At 44.3% G+C, this 17,936-nt stretch overlaps 1 protein-coding gene across 1 annotated transcript in view; it reads right to left on the reverse strand.

The window, feature by feature from the left end:
* Positions 1–2,354: 2,354 nt before the first annotated feature.
* The window catches only part of CAPN9 (calpain 9), an 80,628-nt gene continuing 65,046 nt past the window's right edge, over positions 2,355–17,936 (reverse strand). Inside the window, exons 11-20 of the mRNA XM_058309552.1 lie at positions 17,606–17,814; positions 15,624–15,660; positions 15,204–15,284; positions 13,081–13,138; positions 11,772–11,836; positions 11,162–11,230; positions 10,559–10,637; positions 8,451–8,567; positions 7,513–7,571; positions 2,355–4,851 (exon numbers count right to left, since the gene is read on the reverse strand). Of these exons, the coding sequence (XP_058165535.1) occupies positions 4,825–4,851; positions 7,513–7,571; positions 8,451–8,567; positions 10,559–10,637; positions 11,162–11,230; positions 11,772–11,836; positions 13,081–13,138; positions 15,204–15,284; positions 15,624–15,660; positions 17,606–17,814 (801 nt within the window). The 3' untranslated portion in view covers positions 2,355–4,824. The remainder of the gene's footprint in view (positions 4,852–7,512; positions 7,572–8,450; positions 8,568–10,558; positions 10,638–11,161; positions 11,231–11,771; positions 11,837–13,080; positions 13,139–15,203; positions 15,285–15,623; positions 15,661–17,605; positions 17,815–17,936) is intronic.

Consider the following 17,936-nt stretch of genomic DNA (forward strand, 5'->3'; position numbering starts at 1 on the left):
TGATTTTCTGTTTTTTTAAATTTCATTGATTTTTGCTCTGCTCCGTATTTCTTTTGCTTTGTTTGCTTTTGATTTAATACCCTCCTCCCTTCCCCTTTCTCCTCCTTCTTCCCCCTCCTTTTCTTCTTCTCCTTCTCTTCCCTCTTCTCCTCATTTTTCTTCCTTTTCCCCTCTCCTTCTCTCCTTCCTTCTCCTTCACCTCTCCTCCTTCTTTTGTTTCTTAAGATGAAAGCTTGACCTAATTATTGGAGAAATTTCTTCTAAGTACTGCTTTAGCTATGTGCTATTAATTTTTATATGTTCTGGATTTTTTCATTCACTTCAAAATATTTCAACTATTCCTTGGCATTTTTTTCTGTGACCGATGTGCTATTTAGAAGTGTGCTGTTTAAATTTTTAGAATGGAGGACTTCCCAATTTTCTTTCTGTTTCTGATTTCTCATTTCACTGCTTTTTGACTCAAGAACATACTTCAAATGATTTAAATTATTTTAAATATATTTTAAAAAATCGTTTATGCCCTAGCATATGGTCTATCATGGAGTATGTTCTATGTGCTTTTGAAACAATGTGTATTCACGATCTTTGGGTAGAGCATTCTATAAATATCAGTCAAGTTAGTTGACACTGTTATTCAAGTCTTCTATATTCTTGCTGATTTTCTGGTTAGCTGTTCTATCAATTACCGAAAAGAGGGTATTGAAGTCTACACTTTACATTGTCAAAGGGTCTATTTCTTCTTAGAATTGTGTCTACTTTGAATTTTGAGGCTCTGCTGTTAAACACTGTGTTGGTTCCCTGTGGATGCCATAATAAATTACCACAACCTGGTATCTTAAACAGCAGACGTTTATTCTCTCATAGTTTTGGAAGTCGGAAGTCCAAAATCAAGATATCCGCAGGGCCCCTCTCTAGGGGAGAATTCCTCCTCCCCTCTTCCAGCTCTTGGTGGCTCCAGGTGTTCCTTGATTTGTGGCAGCAAAACTCCAGTCTCTGCCCCATCTTCAGATGGCCTAATCCTCTGTGTCTGTGTCTCTCCTCTGCTTGTCTCTGATAAGGCCACTTGTCATTGGATTTAGCACTTGCCTGGCTAATCCAGGATAATCTTATCTCAAGGTCTTGAACTTAATCACATCAGCACAAATCCTTTTTCCAAGTAAGACCATATTCACAGGTTCTGGGAATTGGGGCATGGGCATATCTTTTGGGGGACCATATAAATCCACTGCAGGTACTATACTATTTTTAATTGTTAGATCATCCTAATGTATTGCCCTTTCATCATTATGAAATGCCCCTCTTTGTCGCTAGTCGTATTTCTTGTCTTAAAGTTTATTTTGTCTGTTATAAACATAGTCACTCCAACTATCTCAATGCTTCCATGGTATAACCTTTTTCATCACTTTACTTCAACCCTTTTGTGTCTTTTTTTCTGAAGTGTGTCTCTTATAGACAGTATACAGTGTGATCTTATTTTTCAATATAGTCTATAATTTCTGCCTTCTGATTATTGTACTTAGTTCATTCATATTTAACATGACTATTGATATTGGTTGGATTTAGGTTTTCCACTTTGTTACTTGTTTTCTATATGTCTTACTTTTTGTTCATCTGTTCTTCCTGATTTTGTGCTAAACAATTATTTTTTTAGTGCACCATTTTATATTCCTCTGTTGCCCTACTGTTTTTCTGAGTTATTTTCTTAAGGGTTGTTCTACAAATTACAATATGCATCTCAACTTATCACTATTTACTTCAGGTTACTGCCACTTAATTCTGGTAAAAGAGGGCAAAGTTGTTCCATTATAAATTTGTTTCCTCCCCTCTCTTTTATGCGTCATAATTATTGCTTTATAAAATCTTACATCTTTTAACAAAATTAGGAGAAGAAAAGAAGCATATTATGTAGTCTTTCATATTTATCCAAAGATACTTTTCCAGTTCCTTCATTTCTTCCTGTGGATTCAAGTTACTATCTGGGGGTATTTTCTTTCATCTCAAAGACTCCCTTTAATTTTTTTGTACGGCAGATCTGCTAGTAATGAACTCTCTCAGTCTTTATCTATCTGAGAAATCTTTACTTTGTGTTTCATTTTATCAGTTTTACTGGATATAAAACTCTTGATTGAAAGCTTTTTTCTTTTAGCACTTTGAATACCATCCCACTGCCATCTGACACTTATGATGAGAGGTCAGCATTAATTGTATTAATATTCTCCTGCATGTGGTAAGTCATCACTGCTTTCAAGATTTGTTCTTTTTCTTTAAACAGGTTGACTTTGATGTGTCTAGATATACATCTTTTTGTGTTTCCTGTGATTCTGATGCAAAAGAATACATTTGTCGGTAGTGTGATAGCTCATTTATACAGTTTTTATTTAAAGGCAGCAGAGCATGGATTTTTTTTTTTAGGTGCCGAGACTTAAAGTATATAGTACACAGGTGAAGAGGGATGGATGGATATAATTAGGGTGACCATAATCCAAATTGCTCAGGAAGGTTCCAATTTACATCAATTGTCCTGGTGTTATAAATAATGTAATAACTAATATTATCCCTTAAAAGCTTCTGGTTTGAAATATAAGTTACAAAATCACTCTAATAATAGTCAATTGAACTGATGCATGTGAAACATCTTCCTTGGCCTCTGGGTATCAGTATCATCTCTCTGCCCCCCCCCCCCCACCCTTTTTTTTTTTGGTTCTGGCCTCATGATCATAAAACAGTCCATACAGCCCCACTGACAGCTCAAGAGTGATGGGTCTGTAATACTTACATTCTTGAAATGAAGGGCTTAGCAAACACAAGACTTCCACTAGCAGTTGTCTTTTTGGGAGTTTAAAAACCATTGGCTCTTTGGGGACTGATAAGAGGGCATGAGCTTAAGTTGTGTTGAGCATCCACTATGTGTCAGGTGCTGTGCTAGATGCTTCCTACATATGATTTCATTTGCTTATTGCAAAACCTCTGTGAGGCAGTAATTATTGTCCCTGTTTTAGAGTTGAGACATCTAAGTCTCAGAGAGGTTAATAAGCTTCCTTGGAACACACATCTGGGCAAGAAAAGAGGATGCCCAATTCATAAACACCATTCTTCTCCTTCCAATCCCTGGAAAAATCAGTTGAGTGACAGCTGCTCATGGACGTGAAGGCCAAAAGCCCTCTGTAGAAACAACACTAGGGGAAAGGGATAATAACATGAGGCTCCCTCACCCCTTGAAGCTTTCCTGTGAGCAGGATTATGGTTCAGAATATTAATAAACAATATGGTAGTAACACAAACCAATGAGAGTGAGGCATGGAGCAAGAAGACCAGGTGACATGTGATGGGTTGGTGTGCTCCACCAGAGAGCTTTGGTCCTATACCCTACTTCTGAGAGGTAGTGCCCTTATCCTGTAATCACTGCTGGTGAGCAAAAAGGTGAGTGGTTAAAGAGGGGACCATTTTGCCCTGGGACCTTTAGCCATGAGCCTTGGGGACAGGATTCTGATGAAACTCCACGATTAACTTGATCCTCATCCCAACAAGTAAAGTTTCTTCTCTCTCAGCACATCAACCCACATCATCTTCCACATCATCTGCCACAAGTATATTAATTAAAAATGGGACCTTATTTATCAAGCCAATATCATCTCATATTTGTTTTTTGGGGGAGGAGTTTCTTCCTAATTCAGTGGGATTTTCCTGTTCAGTGTCAGGAAAGCTGTAATGAGACCTCTCCACTCTGTTTCCCCTGTCCTGGTGGAGATGAATGGGATCAAATGTGACCAGAATCTGAACTACTTAAGAAAAATTAACATTGCCCTTGGCTTTTCTGCTGCAATGTCTAAAAACTGGATAGAGACTGTCAGTTACTAGCTCTCATTGGAGGAGGATATTAATTGTCTACATTGACGTAAGAAAGTACCACAAACAATAGATGTATATTCTCTCACTGTTCTGGAGGCTAGAAGTCCAGAGCCAAAGTGTCACCAGGGCCATGCTCCCTCTGAAGGGTCTAGAATAGAAGCCTTCTTTGCCTCTTCCTAGCTTCTGATGGTGGTTGGCAGTTCTTGTCATTCCTTGGCTTGAAGCTGCATCACGCTAATCTTGGCCTCTATCATCACAGAGCCTTTGTGTCTGTGTCTAGTCCCTTCATTTAATAAGGATACAGTCATATGCATTAGTGTGACCTCTTCTTAACATGGTTGCATCTACAAAGGCTCTATTTCCAAATAAGGTCACATTCAGAAACTTCAAAATATCTTTTGGGGACTAAATTCAACCCATAATAAAAGTAGGATTTTCACATTGTTCCACACTTATCGGTAAGCATCTAGAATTTCCCATATATGTCCCCAAAAGGAAACACTTTTAAGATGTAGAAAATGCTTAATTATGATCACCCGCCTTTCCCCCTCTCATCTCAGTTCACACAGACAATTATAAAAACATTGCTTTGTAAAGGATGTTCAGGTATGATGTCTGAAGCTACATTGAAGCCAGGGATTTTATGTACTGGAAACATAAGTAACTATTATTGGGGGGAGGTGGGGAAAACAGAGGGAGAGAGAGCAATTACTGGAGATGCCTGACTCTGGGTGAGATAAGTGTGATGGCATCAGTCCTCTCGGAGCAGTGATTTCACAAAACATAGCACAACATCACAGAACATAGCTGAGACCATTTCATTTTTCCCAGGTCAAAGTACAGGGAAGGGGGAGGAGAGAGAAGGACAACAGAAGTGGGGAAATAGCCCTTGGCATGACAACGCTAAACCAGGAGAAGTTCATGGTCTAAAAGTCGGGACTCTGCTGGACAACCTGCACCGCTGCCAGGGCAGCTTCAAATGTTCATTGTCAAGTTGATGAACTGGAATGAAAAGAAAGAGAGATCAAGGCATGTTATTCCATCATCTTCCTTCCAGCCTCAGGAATGGCCCTGGTTTATTTATATGACAGGAACTCTGCCATCTGATCATTTTGCCTCCAAACTTAGATATCTGAGTCAACAGGAAACACTTTTTAAAAAAATAAATGAGTTGTCAGCACTTTAGGTTTTCCAGAGGTTCTGAGCCCTCTCTCAGTGTGCTCAAATCAACCACAAATGGTGAAAGAGATGGAGAAATGTGGGTTTCCCCTGTTGAAGCAGCACATCCTCTCTGAGGTAGCTTGGGCAGGGCAGTATAAAGCTCCTTCCCCTTTGAGTGGCAATTCACCATCACTGAGGTGCTGTGGGAAAGGGAAGCAGGCTCATCTCTGGGGACTCTTTACAAGTGGCCTAGAGGAGATGTATGTGGTTCGGCTAATTAGCCTGGAGGTCCCTCCTCATTCCTAAATCCATCCCGCTTCCTCCTTCCCACAGGGTTATTTATCACAATATGGTGTCTTTGGGGAATATGATTATGTGATGGATTTTCTTCTCTCCTCAATGTGCTTCTTCCTAGGACATGGCATATGCCAAGGCTAGGAGACTAGAAGGTGGCTAGGTGGAGTAGACAAAGACTCTTAACGTAGTAACTGAGGTGAGGCCTTCTCAGGCAGGGGAAAGGGTAGATGTGTCTATGGTGGAGAGAACGGGGTTACAACAGAGGTTCTCAAACTTGGCTGCGTATTGGAATCATGAAGGGTCCCTCGAAAAACATTAATGCTTTGGTACCAACCCCAGAGATTTGTCCAATGGCCTAGGCCTAGGCATTGGAATTTTGAAATATCCCCAGGTGATGCTAACATGTGGCCAGAGCTGAGAATAACAATTTTAAAGTGAGGGAGAGAAGACATAAAATTCACACGTTTTCCCTTTGTCCAGAAGAGTGATGAGTATAAGAGAGTAAGAGGGAAAGAGCCAAATAACTTGCATCTGTTGAGGCAATGTAGACGGGACAGAGTGCACTAGGCTTAGAAGCTACACCTTGAACCTGATGCAAAGGGAAGCATTGTATGTTCCTCTGGTACTACTGGGCTTTGGACTGGCTAAGAGGCTGCTGAATAACAAACCTAGTCACTATTCCCTTCCATTCTTCACAATTGTGGCAACCATAGCACTTTCTTTGTGCTTATTAGTGGTCAACCTTTGAAGTAAACGAGAAATGAAAATGGCTATCAAGGTGCCTCTTGTTTTCAAAAGAGAATAATAATTTAAGTATGTACACTTCCTTTGGAATCTGTACATCTTCTTTGGAATCCTGGGGTGCTTAATACAGATATCATTCAAGGCTGATATATTTATGGAATATGTTAAAGAGGAAAGAGAATATCAGAGAAGAAAAATACCCAGTTTCTTCTTAAAGTAGGTATAATGTATCTTTGAAGATGAGACATGCAAGAGAAATTTAGTGAAAAGTCAACATCATATCCGCCAAATTATATTATAAAACAAAATGTTTTGCATAAGTTCAAGGCCTAGGGTTATCTTTTTTCTGCAAATGGTGGAACTGAGGCACGAGCAGGCTGATCACAGTCAGAGAGCCAGGAAGGCAAGGAAGTTTCCTCCCACTGCCTAATAACGTATCATCCTGCTTCACCTTGTTTCTCTTGGAATACACTATATTTTGTTATGAAGACCCACAGTTACTGAATTTGGAAATGAGTTGGTGTGTGCAGTGCGAGTATGGAAATGAGTAAAGAGGAGAAATAAATAGCACAGAGATTGATAACGAGGCACAGGCTCCCTGGTTTAGTACAGTTTGGTCCAAGGGACAGCAGAGCTGCACAGAAAGACATGGCGAGAAGGTACGAAAGGGAATAAACATTCTGGAAATCTTTGAAGGACAGTGCCCCACAGTTCACCCTCTGGCCTTGAGCAGGAGAACGTCGGCCAGCGCCTCTCAAACTTTTGTGTGCATAGGAATCCCTGGGGATCTTGTGGAAATGAGATTCTGATTCAGTAGATTGAGGTGGGCCTGAGAGTTTGTGTTTCTACTCATCTCCCAAGTGGTCCAATGCTGCTGGGGCACGGGCCACAGTCCGAGGTGCCAGGGTCAACAACATTCCCTGGGGAGAGGAAATATTGAAACCACCTGGGAGGCTTTTTCCAACCCTCGGCCATTCTGATTCCTACCCACCCCCCCTTTTGATCGGCCTCTGTGCCTGGCCAGCGTGATGTGCTCCTCAGGGTTTTTCCTGTGCACGCGCACATGGATCTAGAATCGAATCACGGGAGCCACATGGACACCTGAGGGAGGAGGGAGCAAATCAGAGGCTGAAGTAAGGAGGCTGTCCCTTAGGACAGAAGGAAGAGAAGGATGAGCAGGCAGGGTCTGCTGGCCCGCGCTACTCAAGGTGATTTATGTAAGCGCTCTAGGCCTCAGGTTCCACCTCTGTAAAAGGGGGATAAAATTAGTACTAACTCATAAGGCTGTTACAACGATTAAATTGATTACAAATGTATAGGACCTCAAAAATATTATTATTATCCCCACAGATAAATGTTAGCCATCAATCAACTCATGCATTCAGGAAACATTTATGGGGCTCATACTCTGTGCCCAGACTTGTGCTGAATTCCCGAATGGAAGCTTTGGCTTGGTCATACCTCATTTATATTGAGATGAATGAATTCCTTATTCTCTGTACTGAGCACCTGGAATACCCCTGTTGTGAGAGAGGAGAAAAGCATCCCTGTAGAAAAAATTCCTTCAACGTTATAAATGATTTCCCAATGATTGTGGGGTCTATCTGAGAAGCCTGTGAGGGAGCTGCTCCACCTGGTGGAGAAGAAAGATCTAGCATGGCAGGAGTGAACAGGAATTTCCCTCAATTGCTGGAAGCCTCTTGAGTTCCTGGGATTGCAGCAAGCTGGTGGCCTTGGGGACATGTGGCACTTGCTGTCCTCTATAACATGTCGGCCAGCTAGCCAGCCAACTCCTGGATCCAAAACATCTCCCCCATAGTTCTTTCTCAGTGCTTGAACCTCTAGTTGATGCATGCAATTTTCCTGGACCTGAGATTCTTAACTTCTTGAAAGTTACCTTTTGCAAGATTCCTTGGAGGAGAAGCCCAAGAAATCTATGGACATCCTCCCCAGAAAAAGTCCTGGGTGCATAAGGTTTTGCATAAGTCTTGAAAGCTGTTCAATCTTTAAGAGTCTCTTATGAAAATGTGAGTATTGTAGATGGTCTCAGGCGGAGAGAGACTCTTCTAATGCCACACGCTGTGATGGGATTGGGCCTTCCTTACCTGAAAACTCTTACCTCAGATATGAGGCAGGAGCCCTTACCCCTACCCACACCATTCTCCTACCAAGATACTGTGAATGTATAAAAATGATAATTAAAAGAAATGAATAACGGAGAAGACTCAAATTCTAGCCCCTCATTTAACCCTACATGTCCACGTAAATGGAACAATGCCTTTTTGTGGTCTCTGACATAATTTTTGGCAGGTTGCTTGTTAGTTGCTCATGGAAAGTGACTGAAGATTCCCTGAGGCACACTCTCCCCAAGGGACCCTTCCGCCCCACTGGACACGTACGGCCTGCGTTCTCCAGGCGGACCAGGCAGTTGAGGAAGTCATCGAAGCCCAGTTGGAGCTCCTCGTCTGCATACCTGAGGACGACCAGCTGCAGGAGGTGGTTGCTCAGCTGAAAGCCTGTGGCAAGAAGGGGAGAGACACAGGACCGGCCTCTTCTGAGCTCCAAGATGCTGTGTCTTGGGGGAGTTCCCTGTCAGCTGCCAGTGACGAAGCAATGGAAGCAAGTCAATGCTCCACCTGCAGGGCGTGAGTTTCCCAACCCAGCGAGTCATGGTCTTCAGTTTGAATGAAGTGTGAGAGTCTGGGGTCTATTGGGGCTGATGAACTCACTGCTGTACCTGAAAACTGGTTCTGAGTTTGAGGAGTTCATTGTCTTGACTTTGACACCTTCGACACCCACAGGGATTTGCTGACTCTCCAGGAAGCTCAGTTTGGGGGAATTTAACACGGAAGGTGTCCAAGTCCCACCCTCATTCCTACACCAGCCTCCCCTCCAGTGCTCCCCTCTGAGCTCACTCCCTGCCTTCATGTATCTTTGCCGAGTCTTCAACAGAAAATGGCCACGGTAAGGATTCTAGCCATGACACCTCAGTAAGTACATTTTACTCAAGGCCATTTTAACCTGTAGGTGTCAGGGCTTAGAAATCATGTTTGCAGAGGCAGTGCTGTCGTGATGGAGTAAGACTGCTGGAGACCTGGACTTTAGCCCTGATACTCCTCTGGCCATGGCAGTGATCTTGGGCGTATTGCTTCACTCCTCTGGCTTCAGGTACTTCATTTTAAGAAGAGGGGTTTAGATAAGAGAAAGCTCCTTCTAGATGCAGTGTTCAACGCTTTGACTTCTAAGCAATACCCTAGGGGTGACTCCTCGCCCTCCTCCCTCATTTTGGCTTAGAAGCCCACTGTCCAGGAAGTGTTCACAGTGTGGTTTGGAGTCCCCCCGTGGTCCTCCTGCCTCCTCAATCCCAATTACCATCAGAAATGGGGCCCACCGGGCTCTGCCTTGGGCAGGAGGAGGGTGGGAGTGGGGAGACCCCTCCCCTTTCCTTGCCTTTCCTCAAGTCAGAGCAGGGAGGGCTTGGCCATAGCTGTCCTTTCCGAAGGACCTTTTGCCCACAACTCTGTCCCTTCCATCCTGGAAATGGAGTCATCAGACCTAGGGAAATTGGATCCCCATCTGGTACTTTCCACATTTAACTAATGGTATTTTCTTCTCACCCAGACAGAAGCCAGATTTTCCAACATAGTCCTGATTTTGTGCATTCCTCTCCCTTACCAGACCATGAAACTGAAAATGTTTCCAGATGTTGGGTTTACCTGGGAGGGAATCAGATGACAAGCTTCAGCAGGGGGCAAGTCTGTGAAGGAAGCTTTGTGAGAAATGCTGTACTGCTTGGCAAAGGTTGTGCAATGGAGAGTGGCCATCAAAAGCATGAACATGTGCAACGGAAAACTGAAAGGCAGGCTCAGCTGACAGGCACTGACTGACAGGGTTAGAGGGACCACTTGGGATCAATGCCTTGTGAAAAGGAGCAGGGTGTAAATTATGACTAAGTAAGCCAGGTTGGATTCAGTCTGCTGCTGACAAAGCAAGGGCCACGGCCATGGTGCAGCAGAGGGGCGCGGGTTATGTGAGCAGGAACCAGTGGTATCACCATTACCCAAACCAGAGGAGTGCCATTTGCCTCCATCTGAATGCAGAAGGGAGAGGTGTGGAGGAACTGCAGATTGCCATCAGAGTCAGCTCTGCTGCTGGGCCAGAGCATCCCTGCAAGAGGCCTGGGGGTCAGCCTGAGTTCATTCTTATTAGATACATTTTAAAAATTCCTACCAAGATTGCAAAGTGGTTCAAAACCTGGAGCCTGGAGTGAAAGAGTGCTGAATTTGAAACCTGGTGTCACCTTAGCCCAAAGCAAATTCTTTGAGTTTCACTTTGGGTCAAAGGCAGATCTTATAAGGCAGAGGCGGGAGGACCCATTCCCTCTAGGGCTGTGCAAAGTGAGTGAGAGTTCACAGACAGGGCCTGGGGCCTGGCGGAGTCAGTGCCTCAACTGCCCAGCCTGCCAGCTGCCAGCCACCCTCACCTGGCCTCCCAACGCTGTCCTTACCTGCAGCTTTCAGAGCGAGCCGCATCTCGTAGGAGGACATGGTGCCGGATTTATCAGCATCAAACTGAAGGAAAAGATTCTAGAGGGGAGGAGAGCAGAGACTTGGAGAATCTTTGGCAGGGAGAGAAATCAGTTGTGTATACTGGGGGTTTGACAACTCAGGAGGACTAATTCCTCAAAGAGGACTGGAAACTCATGGGTGGGTGAGGCCCTCCAAAGGAAGTTCCTCTTTTTACTTTCTCCTTTTAGGTAAAGCACTATGGTACCTCGGAAGTATCAGATTTCTTTCCTTTCCCTAATTCTGATTATAGATCATCTAGCCTGTAGCATCTTGGCCTTCTGATTGCCAGGGGCTGAGGGCGGTAGGGTGGTGGGGAGTGGTTGCTAATAGGTACAGAATTTCTGTCTGGGGTGATGGATGTGCTCTGGAAGTAGACTGTGGGGTGGTAGCACAACCTTTGAAACATACTACAAACTACTGAATAGTACACCTTGAAATGCATTGCCAAGCTTTCAATTCACTTTAAAATGGTGAATTTATGGTATATTACTCAAATCTTAATGCAATCTCCCAGAGGTCAAGCACTGCACATGGTTACATACAGTCCACTTCTTCAGTTTGTCCCAGAACACTTTGAACTCATCAAATTCTAGTTTTCCATTGCCACTGGTCTGTGCCCCATGAGTTAAGGAAGATGTGAGGAGCCTTTCAATCAAAGAAGGCTCATGGGACCTTCTGAGGGGACTTTAGAGGAACAGATGCAATGAGCCTGGGAAAACCCCCTGGGCTGGCATAAGGTGATACAAAACGTGGTGGTTTAATTTTAATGAATCTCTGAAGAGGGGAATGGATGGGGTGGGGAGCATGTGTATGTGTGTGTGTATGGGGGCGGGGGGTGTTGGAAGATCCTCCAAAACAAAAACAGAATCCTTCATCCCCCTTGGAGGGAGCCCCAAAGTGGCAGTAAGGACCCACCAATTCCCCTGAAAAGCTGTCCACTCCCCCAACTGAATAGAACCTCCAGTTTTATGTCTCTTCTTGCTGTTACAATTATGACACCATGGGAGTCTCAGGATTGGGTTATTTTCTGTAGCAAAGACAATGCTACTAGTTAAAGATGCTGCATTTTAGGAAAGTCTGCACGGTAGAGAAACTCCTCTGTGTTAGAGCCCAGCATTAACATTTATTTCTGCTCAGGATTTGGAAGGATACATCCATTAGAGAAATGATGTTCTTGCAGGAAATCAGGCTTAGCTTCTTGAATTTGATGTCTTTTTCTGAAATCACAAATGGAAGCAGAATTCAGTTGACCCCTGATGAAGATAAACCTATGTTGCCCATCTGTCAAAGTCTAGCAGTGTGGCTGGAGCCAGTGCTGGTGACAGTGGGTGACACAGTCACTCTCTGACAGTGCTGGTGATAGTTGGCGGGGTCTTTTGGGAGGAAAATTTTGCAAAATGTGAAAAATACCTTAAAAATAAGAATATCTTTTCATCCATTTATTCTAGCTTCAGGAATCTCAAGCAATCAGATAGGCACAGAAAGAATTACAAATGAGGGTTTTTATCATCGGGTTATTTGTAATGCAAAAGACAGAGAAATGATAAAAATGACCAATGAAAGAGTTTGGTCAATAAATGACCTTTGGGAATGCTTATAAAAGGTTTAAAAGGAAGGATTTAAAATTGTTGGAAAAAATTGGAACCCTTATACATGGCTGACAGGGAAGTAAATGGTGTCGCTGCTTTGGAAACCAGTCTGGCAGATCCTCCACAAATTAACATAGAATTACCATATGACCCAGCATTTCTCAGCTATATACTCAGGAGCAATGAAAACATGTCTACACAAAAACTTGTCCATGAATGTTTATAGTAGCCAAAAAGTGTCAACGACTGGATGTCTATCAACTGACGAGTGGATAAGTAAGTGTGGTTTATCCGTACAAGGGAATCTTCTCTGGCAATAAAAGGGAATGAAGTATTGAAGCATGTTACAAGATGGATGAATCTTGAAAACATGCCAAGTAAAGGAAGCCAGTCACAAAAGTCCATGTATTGTATGGTTCCATTTATACAAAATGCCCAGAATAGAGAACGTAGAGAGAAAGTGGATTAGTGGCCGCCAGGGGCTGGGGCTCAGGGTTGAGGGAAATAAGTGGTACTGCTAATGGGTTGGGTTTTTTTTTGGAGGGGGGGTTGTAAGTGATCAAATACCCTAAAATTGATTGTGATGATGGTTGCACAATTCTGTGAACATAATCAAACAAATCAATTGTAACTTTAAAGGGGTGAATTGCATAGTTTATGAATTCTCTCCCAAAGCTATTAGGTAAAAATATAAAGAAATAAAACTGTCTCTATAATCTAACACCAATTAAGTATGTGTTAACACATGTTAACAGTGGTTATTTATGGGCAGTGAGATTATTGGTGATTTTTATCCTGGCAATTAGGCTTTTCTGCATTTTTCAGAATTTTCTCCACCTTCCCCTCACCAGGGGAGCCGCGTGAGCACTTACTCTTTTGCAGCACAGTATTTAAAACGTACTCCAGTTCCTCTGCTGTCACCTCCATGTCCTGTGGAAGTGGAGACAGTCGCTGTACATGGCCCTCTGCACTTTGCTTGCTAGGGTTTCTCTAGTTCTGAACTTCAGGGCTCTGCCGCAGGCCAGCGTGACCCTCTGTGTTGCTGAGGGTCCCACTTGCCTTCTCAGGGACAGTGCCAGAAATGGCTGTTGACAACTGACCATGGCCAGCCGGTGCCTCCCAGATGCCTCTACGGCTAGGACTCACTTGCTGAACTGCTTGTAAGGCTCCCCAGGTGGTTCTAATATTTGAGGAAGTGTGGGAGACCTGGGCTGCATACTAAGTCTCTGCACAGTAGAATCACCTGGAGAGCTTTAAAAACTCCTCATGCCCAGGGCCCAGGCCAGGGGCCATCCCCTGGGAGTACGGCTCGTTTATAAAACACGTAGGGGTGAGTTTCAGAACTATTGACTTAAGGGCTTGCCCCTCAATGCCACTCTCTGACCCTCAGCATCCCCTTCTGTTAGAAGACAATCTCAGACCCCACCCCTCAGTCCTACTCAAGTAGAATCTGCGTTTTACAGGCTGCCCAGGTAATAATTATGCACACTGAAGCCTGCGTGGCCCTGATTGAGGGTCAGGTTGCCCAGGGTTTTGAACTAGCACAGGGAGACAGAACCACCCATGAGTAATTTTCATAGACCTGTCCTGCTTTCACCCCGACACCTCAGAAGCCCGGAGAATGGGTGGTTTGGAGGTTGAGACTGGGTGAGGAAGCACTGACCAGCCCCGCCTCCATTCCACAAAGGAGGCCGGAGGGATAGAGGGGCATCTAGCTGGTTGGTGGAAGAGCTAGGACTAAACCCTGCAGGCCTGAATTCCACTCGGAGGTGCATTTGTGAAAAAGATACAGGTTAAGTCAATGTTCTGCAACATTCCCCTCTTCTGTTCCCAACCCTGGATCTCCATTTCTGGCAACTTCTGTCCCTCCCTCTTTGTACCTCCTTAATTACTCCAAGTCCACCCCGTAGCACTGAAGCTGGGCTTTCACCTGCCCCTTCTATTGCCCCATTTCTGCCTTCCCCAGGGCTGAAGTCCGTTGTGGTTTAAGCAAAGTCACACAGGTCCCCACTTTTCTTTAACCCAATCCCTTGTCCCCAAGGCCCCCGACCTACCTGTATATTACAGTCCCTAAAACGCCATCGTTAGAGAGTCGTCCCCCTCCCCCCACTTTTAGGGATCATCTCCCAAGGTAGCCCCGTCCAGGATCCCCGGGAAACAGGAAGCTGCCATAGTCATTAGCACCTTGGTATGAATTAGTTTGTGGGTTAATTTTATTTGTGGCTGCTAATTGGGAGGCACCAAGAAGAAAGTTGGGGCAGTTTCTAGAAGGGAGGAGTCTGAGCAGGGGAAAAGCTCACGGAGCTGGGTGAGTCTCCACCACAGGTTGACCAGGAGGCTGGAGTAGCACAGCCCTCCCGACCCAATAAGGGAGCTGGCTAAAGGAGAGGGTGGGGAATGGAGTGTGTGTGTGGGGGTAATGACAAAGGATGTCAAAGGACAGATTTTCTCTCCTTCCAAGTCACCTGTGGCTGGCTCTGGGCTTGTCCCCCTTGGTCTAGCTCAGTCTACCAGTTGTGGTTTTGGTGTCAACAGACAAAAATACATTGTACCTGAGTGATTCTCTCCCAGCTAATGTGTTTGCAATTTAATGGTAGGCTCCTTGAAAACACCACCTTCCACCAGAACAGCGTTAGCATTCCACTGGCAGGGATTTCTGGATAGGGTTTAAAGGAGCAGACTCTTTAGGACTTTCCCTAGCTGCTGATAGAAAGTTTCTAGGCCTGTTTTGAGCTGCTTTGGTTTCTCTTGCCTCATCATCAGTGGCAGATTAGTGTAAGAGATATTTTGGACAAAGCAGTCTTTGGAGCCACTCAGATGACATGGGCTGGTCTTACTTTGCAACAAGAACCATTAAGCCTTGGGATTGGTGGAGCTGACAAACGCCGTTAGCTGCATTAACCTGTGCAGGAAGCCACGCTCTTCATGGGAGGTGGGTGGGGGCTGGGCATGACCCCATCACTCCAACCCTTTCCTGGGGGAGGGTGTACTATACCTCGCCTGCGATTCTTTCAAACAGGACACGGAACTCTTGCTCCTCCTCTGTCTCCTGGCTGGGTGGCACTGGCTTCGGAGGCTAAAAAATTGCCAAAGGAATTTGAACTGGACCCACAAAAAAGAAACTTGACATTTCCTTTCCCAAAGAAATAGTAAGAAGGTAGGGATCAGGGTGGAAGGAAGGTTTGTGCCCCTCTGTGGGAAACTGGGACCTCCCATCCCCAGCCAAATGTTACCCCTGTATGCTGGATATGAGGTTTAGAAGGCACACATCTGGTTCTCTAGGAGGGCAGAATCACAGAGGCTTACCTGGTAGCTTCCCTGAACTTGAGAGTTTTAAATAACACTATGGTTAAAAGGAAGGTTTCCAGGACCATCAGCTGAGCCCTGTGCCCAATAGCAATATCGGAAAACTCACCTCTGGAAGGTCAATGTCTACATTTCCATCCATGTCCCTGTAGAGGCAGAAAACATGCTGACTCGATTATGGATCAAATTTCTAATTGAAATCTGCAGAGCTAAAGGGCCCAGAAGTATTGGAAGGTTTTGTCCCACTGATGTCCTTCTTATCTAGTGACAGTTGCATTTCACTGTAGGTCCCATGCTTTGACCGCTGATCGCTCAGACTCTGCCAGGATGAAGTTAAGATGGAAGCAGGTGTAACCATCACCCGAACAAGAATGTGCAAATTTTGGCTTTTAGAAATATAAGAAACTAAACAGTCACTCTCTATTTTCTTGATATACTTTAACTAAGGAAGTTTATGAAACGCTTGGTAGATTTGTAGAATTTCCAAGGTTCAGAAACAGAGCAGCTTCATTTTCATTATATACTCACTTTCTCTAAACTCTGCAACTCTAAACGCGATACACATTTGTTGGAGACCCATCATCAAGCCAACTGAGGGTAAATCATTTGTGGGGGAATTTTTAAAGGTTACAAAGCAAGTTGAGTCAGAGCCAAGAAGACTGCTCCTGAAAGTTTCATCCTTCACCCCCTCGTCCTTCCCCATAGGTGTAGATCTCTATTCCACTGGAGGAGGAGGAGGCATGCACACACTTATGTTGGGGGAAAATGGTGGAATCATGTTTCTTTCGCTGTCCACATATTTGAGGGAAACTTCAGTGTTTGGGCAGCAGTAATATTGAGAGGAAGAGCAGACTTCAGCTTTTGTTGAAGCTAAAACATTTGGAAGAATCCAATTTTAGAGATCAAATCCTGAAAAGCTAATAAAAACTCAAAGGGGATACAAGTAAATTGCAAACAATAGGATGAGCCAGTAGTACTTCCTTTCCTCCTGACCCCCTGGTGCACACAACGTAATCTTTTCAGAATTTTCCTTTTGTCTGAGACCCTCCTGGATGGGACAATTGATGGGCCCTGATGGGACAAAGACTATGAAGCATAGGCCTGACAGCCACCAGCTTTCTCCCTCTTGTTCTTGCCACCAAGATAGTCAACTATAGTGGATCTTACACGGTGCTTTTTGCGTGAACAAATACGGGGAAATTCACCCTTATCTTGTACAAGTATCTGGGAGAAGGCTGAAGAACAGTTTTCCAGCAGAATTTTTTAAAATTAAAGGCTTTGCTGCTTCTCTTTAGAACGATAGGAAGAATCATGCCTTTTGTAATCAGCCTGGGAAAGCCAGGCAGGCTTTGAAGTATGCTCAGTTCTACCCCCCCTGACAAAAGGTGAAACTAGAGCAGACTGTATCTGCAGTTGTCTTCACTTTGTTCAGTTCTGCATTGGGGGTTTGTCTCCTTCACACATAAAACAGGAGATTTTGCCATTCTCTGCAGTTCCTAGAATGGTTTGGGAATAGGAATGGACTCCTGAATCACCACGCTTTTCCTCTGTATTAGCACAATCAGTGGCAAATGGGCAGTAACAGGAAATCTTCTCCAGAGAGGTAACTGATAGAAAATAATTCACTAAGATACTGCGAGGAAGAGGTGGCAGAATACTGTGTATGTAACATGGTAGGCAGACTTGCCATCATCTATTGAAACTGGAGTTAAAAGAGCATGTCATTCTTGGCGACTTGCAAAACCCACCCCCTTCATCGTGCCGAGAAATAAATTCAACATCCCTATACGTGGCTCCCACACTGGAGGTTTCATGATAGCCAGGTCTGAAAGATGCAGGGCTCATGAGTGTGATTCTGGAGGAAGGAAACTCTTTTTCATGGTTTATTTGAAGGAGGGGAGAACTGAGTTAAATTAGACACCATTTCAAAAGCAGACCACTTTGTAAATGGGTTTTAAAAAAAACCTTCTGCCTTATTTCTGAGGTAAATAATGGAAAAGGGGGAAAAATGAGGTCATGACTCCCACCTCCTGCTGACTTCTCTGTGAACGAAGCCCTGAATGAAGACGGATTCTTGAACCTGTTACTCACTGGGTAATGGCTTTCTTCTCTGAAAAGATTCTCAGGCAGAAATCAGCTTCCTGGTGTGGTTCAAAAGTGCTGGGAATCAGAATGTACTCCCCAGGGGGCAGCTTGAACCGGCCAGAGACTTCTCTCAGGTTGATGAATGTTTTGCTTCTGGCCTGGGAAGCATGATATCTGAAGAAGTCTTTGTTCAGATGTTCACCTCTGCCAGGGCACTGCAGTGAGAAAGCAAGGGGCACTAGTTTTCCTTTGTGGACACATTTGGAGGATGGCCAGTTGAGTCTCAGGGGTGTGGCAGAGGAGGAGCGGAGACTTTAGAACTGGCGTTTGGAGAGCA

Source organism: Dasypus novemcinctus, chromosome 13, assembly GCF_030445035.2.
Source record: "Dasypus novemcinctus isolate mDasNov1 chromosome 13, mDasNov1.1.hap2, whole genome shotgun sequence".
Classification (NCBI taxonomy): Eukaryota; Metazoa; Chordata; class Mammalia; order Cingulata; family Dasypodidae; genus Dasypus; species Dasypus novemcinctus.